At 50.5% G+C, this 4,455-nt stretch overlaps 1 protein-coding gene across 1 annotated transcript; it reads right to left on the reverse strand.

The window, feature by feature from the left end:
* Positions 1 to 3,479: 3,479 nt before the first annotated feature.
* Positions 3,480 to 4,241, reverse strand: SCP2D1 (SCP2 sterol binding domain containing 1). The gene has a single exon (XM_004585640.4). It carries the CDS (start codon positions 4,225 to 4,227, stop codon positions 3,706 to 3,708), a length of 522 nt encoding a protein of 173 aa, XP_004585697.2. The 5' UTR covers positions 4,228 to 4,241; the 3' UTR covers positions 3,480 to 3,705.
* Positions 4,242 to 4,455: the final 214 nt, after the last annotated feature.

Raw genomic sequence — 4,455 nt, forward strand, 5'->3', positions numbered from 1 at the left:
CTCTATAGAACTGGAACTAGTACCACAGGTGATGGGCTTTGAATAGCCAAGGCTGGGAAGAGCTGGCTCCAGGGCTTGGTAAGACACTGTGATGAAACCTAACGATCACAGATGGGGATGAAAAGATGGCCTCCCTGCCCCCCAGGGTCAGCGTGATAACCATCAACAGCATCAGACATCTAGATTCACCTGGCCCTACAGCCCCACCCATTCCAGCAGCCATTCCCATGGGGAACGCACCTGCAGGAGCACATCACAACACCAGGCAAGCTCTCGAGTCATCAAGGGGCCAGGCACCCCTGAGGTTATCCCAAGGATCATTTGGGGATCATTCTTAGAAAGAGCCAGGATCAGGGAAGGGGCAAGGCAGGATTTTTTGTGTTTTTCCTAGTGGTCCTTTGCCATTGCTGGGACTCAGCCCCAGCGAATGTGAGAGTAGCAGACTGCAGCTTACCCATTTGCACAGCAACAAAGTCAGCCCCAATACGTCTGGAAATGTTTATTCCAAATATTCTAATCCATATTTGATTGAGTCTGTAGATGTACAATGAGGGTGTAGAGACTGACTCCATAGCCTTTTGATTTATTTGGGTTTTTCCATGTGCATTTTTTTCTTTTAAGGAGTGAGTTTATCCATTCAACAAATGCCTTGCAGAGTCCACAGTGGTACACTGTGGTCAGGCATTTAGAGAATGAGACAAGAATGACACTTAGGATGGGCCCCAGTGGTCACTGGTCCCTGCCCCAAAGGCCCCACAGGCAGGCCTGGCAGGGGGAAAGAGCCCTTGTCACCAGCCATCCACACTGAGGCTGATCTAAGGGGCCCTACTCCCCAATGAACATTAAGATAGAACAGATGGTGCGGGGAGGGGGGTGCCTACAGACTGTGGATGACTGAGTCAGGGCAGCTGCTAGAGGAGGCCCACTGAGGTAAGGGTGGATTCACATGCTGAAAGAGGAGGAGGAGAAGGAGAGTGGCCTCTAGGGAGCTGCCCTAGGAGTGCCAGCCTGTGTGTGACACACCCACCACCTGTGTGAGTCTGCGCTGCGCTAACAAAGGGGCCAGGGCACTTAGGATTTTCTTTCTCATAGCTCTGGAAATTGGGTTATCTGAGATGACACTGGCAGGAGCAGGCGCTGGGAAGTCTTTGTCCCAGGCTCTCAAATAACCATCTCTTTGCTGTGACCTCACATAGCAAGAACAGAGAGCGCTCTGGTGATGTCTTCTCCTTCAGATACCAGTCTCACTGGAATCACCCATCCTCACAACCTCACCTGATGCTGACCACCTGCCAAAGGCCCCAGTTCCGAATGCCACCGCGTTGGGGTTAACACGTCCATGTACAAGTTCTCTTGGCCACAGGAGTCCCCTGACCTCATTTGCCAACCCAATGGTTTCTCAGAGATCTTCTGGCCCCTCCAGGCTCCAACTCGGCAGGATGAGGATCTGTTGCTGACAAGCCCTCGTCCTCTCTGGTAGAAGGGAAAGGGATGTTTGATGTTCCATCTGCGTGTAAGAAACTGCTACTATGGTAAGCTAGGTTGTGGTCCCTGCCTCCTCGGGGCATCACCAGATGGTCCAAGTGCTGGTGCCCAGAGGGCCATGCCTGGCGGCCAGTGCAGAGGTGAATGCGCAGGCCCAGTGCCTCCATCCAAGTTACAGGGGGCTGGGTGGGTGCTGAGGGTGTTGCTGCACTCACAGTCCTTCCTAGGAACCTCAAGGGTGCTGCTCATGCCCTGTGTGAACCAGGGCCTCTGCTGATGGATGGAGATGGGGAAGGGGTGGAAGGAGGAATCCAGGGACGGGAAAGAGCATTCAGGGAGGGTTGTGCCTAGGTGGGAGGCATTCAGGTCTCAGCCCAGGCTCATAGCTTCATGTCCGCACCCCCACAGTGATACACGGGTTTCTCGTCCCAGCTCTCCTGCCACTGTCCAGGGTTGCTGAGGACCCAGAGCACAGCCTATTGGGCTGACAGCAGGTGAAATTTTTCTTATAGGTGAATTCCCTTTTTCTGTTGAATAAGGGGAACACGGGGGACTTTCAATGGCTTCCCATGGCTTCTCACCAAAGTCCGCACTCTGGGCATTCTGGAAGCTTCTCGTTCTTTCTCCTATACTGCTCATGTGTTGCTGTCAAAGTCACACCAGACTCAAAATTCACATCTGTGTTCTCTTGGGTCTCCACAAGGGTTGGCTGGTATAGTGTTGTGAGCACTGAATTAAGGCACTTCATATAAAAGGTTAGATTTCTGGATCCTGTTGAAAGACTGGAGAAGCTCGTGTGTCTGCCAAGCAATAGCTTGGAGAAGAGGGCAGGGGGCAGAGATGAGCTCTCCAGACAGACCAGAGCCCCACTCTCCACAGCTCATTTCTGACCCCCAGGCAGTGACCTGTGGCCACTTAGCACGTTACCCAAGCAGTCACTTTGGCAAGCTGGGCCTGCCTTGCTGGGCTCCTGCTGGGACTTGTGTTCATAACCCCAGCCTCCCACAGTCCATGGCCTCAGTATTACTATGAGATGTCTGCATCCGTTTTCTATGGCTGGGTAACAAAATCATGACAAATTCAACAGTGACATCCCCATCTATGCTAACACTGACTTTATTATAAAAAATGTAAAATAAAATGACACCCATGTCTTATCTGGAAGCTTCTGCAGGTGGACATTGCTACTTCCTCCCAAGGCTTCGGCTCGTAAGGCCCGGTGGGGCTCTCCCAGAGGCATGAGGGTGAGGAGAATCAATCATGGCCGGTGGCTCCTGGCAGTTGTAGGACCAGGGTCCCTGTTTCCTGGCTGGCTGTAGCCAGGATCCTCTCAGAGCACATTGGAGGCCATGGCTCAGCCTGCTGTGTCTCAATGCTGGCTTCTTTTAGGACAATTTTAATTGTAGATATTTATGGGACATGGTGCGATAATTGATGCATATATACAACATTTTGTCCAATCAAGTTTGTTAGCATTTGTATGTCCTTCAGCTTACATTTTTGGATTGACCATACCTGTACCTACCAATCTCCCCATCTTAATGTCAATTGATTAGTAGCCTTAATTACATCTACAAAGTCCCTTCGGCCGTGTAAGATAATGCTATGTATTGAATGTCAGGGACCCTCCCCTACCTGCCAGATTTATGCTGGAGTTAACTCCCTGGAAACAGTCATACACCAAGAGCATTGTTCCTCTGTGGCCTGGATTCAGCCATGGATCCGAGCAGTCCACCCTCCAGGTGCCCCGAGACACATGTGACCACATGGAAGACAGTCCCGAACAGTGACGCCGATCTTTGCCTTCCCTGCCCCCCAAAGCACCCAATTATCTTTTTAAAAAAAAGTTTTTTTGAAAGTTAAAAGCACCTCAGCAACTCAACCATCGGAGCATTTAAATTCAACGATCATGACCACTCTGCTAAACCATGTCTTTCGCACTGGCATGTTGTAGCATGGAACTAAGACAAGAAAAAGCTGAAGATCTCGGGTGATGCTTTCCAAATGCTTTACTGCTGCAGAATGCATGCTGTAAGTGCATGCATCAGCAGAAAAAGTAATCAAGCTTGAATAGGAAGAATTTGAGTAAAAATATTGGATACTTTTGACTTTAATCTTCCATCGAAGCATGATTTTTCCAAAGGCATTATAATCGGAGAGGTCTGATCGTTTCTTTGGCAGTTCGTTTCATTTTGTTTTCTTTTTCTTTTTTTCACATGCTTAAAATTTAGCCCAGTCTTTGAAAATTCTCTCCAGCTTCTGGCCAAGCAGAACTTTGCCGCTCACTTTGAACTTGCCCGCCAGGAAAGCCTTCTGTGGGTTCATCTTGCCCAGAGCTAACTCCATGAAGACCGGCTCAGGGATTGTGAAGGTGGCGTCCGCAGGGAGCCTCGCGGGCCCAGGATACACATCCCCGGGCCCGTTCTTCAGGTCGATGGTCCACTGCACAGCTATCTTCCCATCTCTGGTGATGTCCAGCTGGAAGACGGTGTTGACTTTCCTTACCAATTGGGCCCCCATTTCCTTGACATAATGGCTGATGTCCTCCAACACCAGGCAGCTCTGGGACTCTGACAGCCCCAGGGGATGTGCCATGGCAGGCTTCCGGGCCGAACCCAGAGCCTTGCCCTGGGTTGCCTGAGAGCTAGCCCTGGTTTTGATTTTTGGTTGATGGTCAAGTCTCCTCCACATCTTACTGTGTAGGTCCTCTGGACCTTTGCCGTCTAGTGTACAAGTAGCCATGACCAGATTAATACCCACAGGTCAGATTGTGACATCAAAAGGCAGGGCCCAAGCAGGGACTGAGGCTAGCTTGTGTGCTGTCCTCTTATTGGCTCAACAGAAAAGTGACATGGCAGACAGAGGTCACCTGGATATGCACATGTACAGACGCGTACACACACACAGCCCAAAATAACTAAGGCTATTACTTCCACAAACCCACAATGTCTGACCCCTTTGGTGGGGGGC

This window comes from Ochotona princeps, chromosome 22 (assembly GCF_030435755.1).
Source record: "Ochotona princeps isolate mOchPri1 chromosome 22, mOchPri1.hap1, whole genome shotgun sequence".
Lineage (NCBI taxonomy): Eukaryota > Metazoa > Chordata > Mammalia > Lagomorpha > Ochotonidae > Ochotona > Ochotona princeps.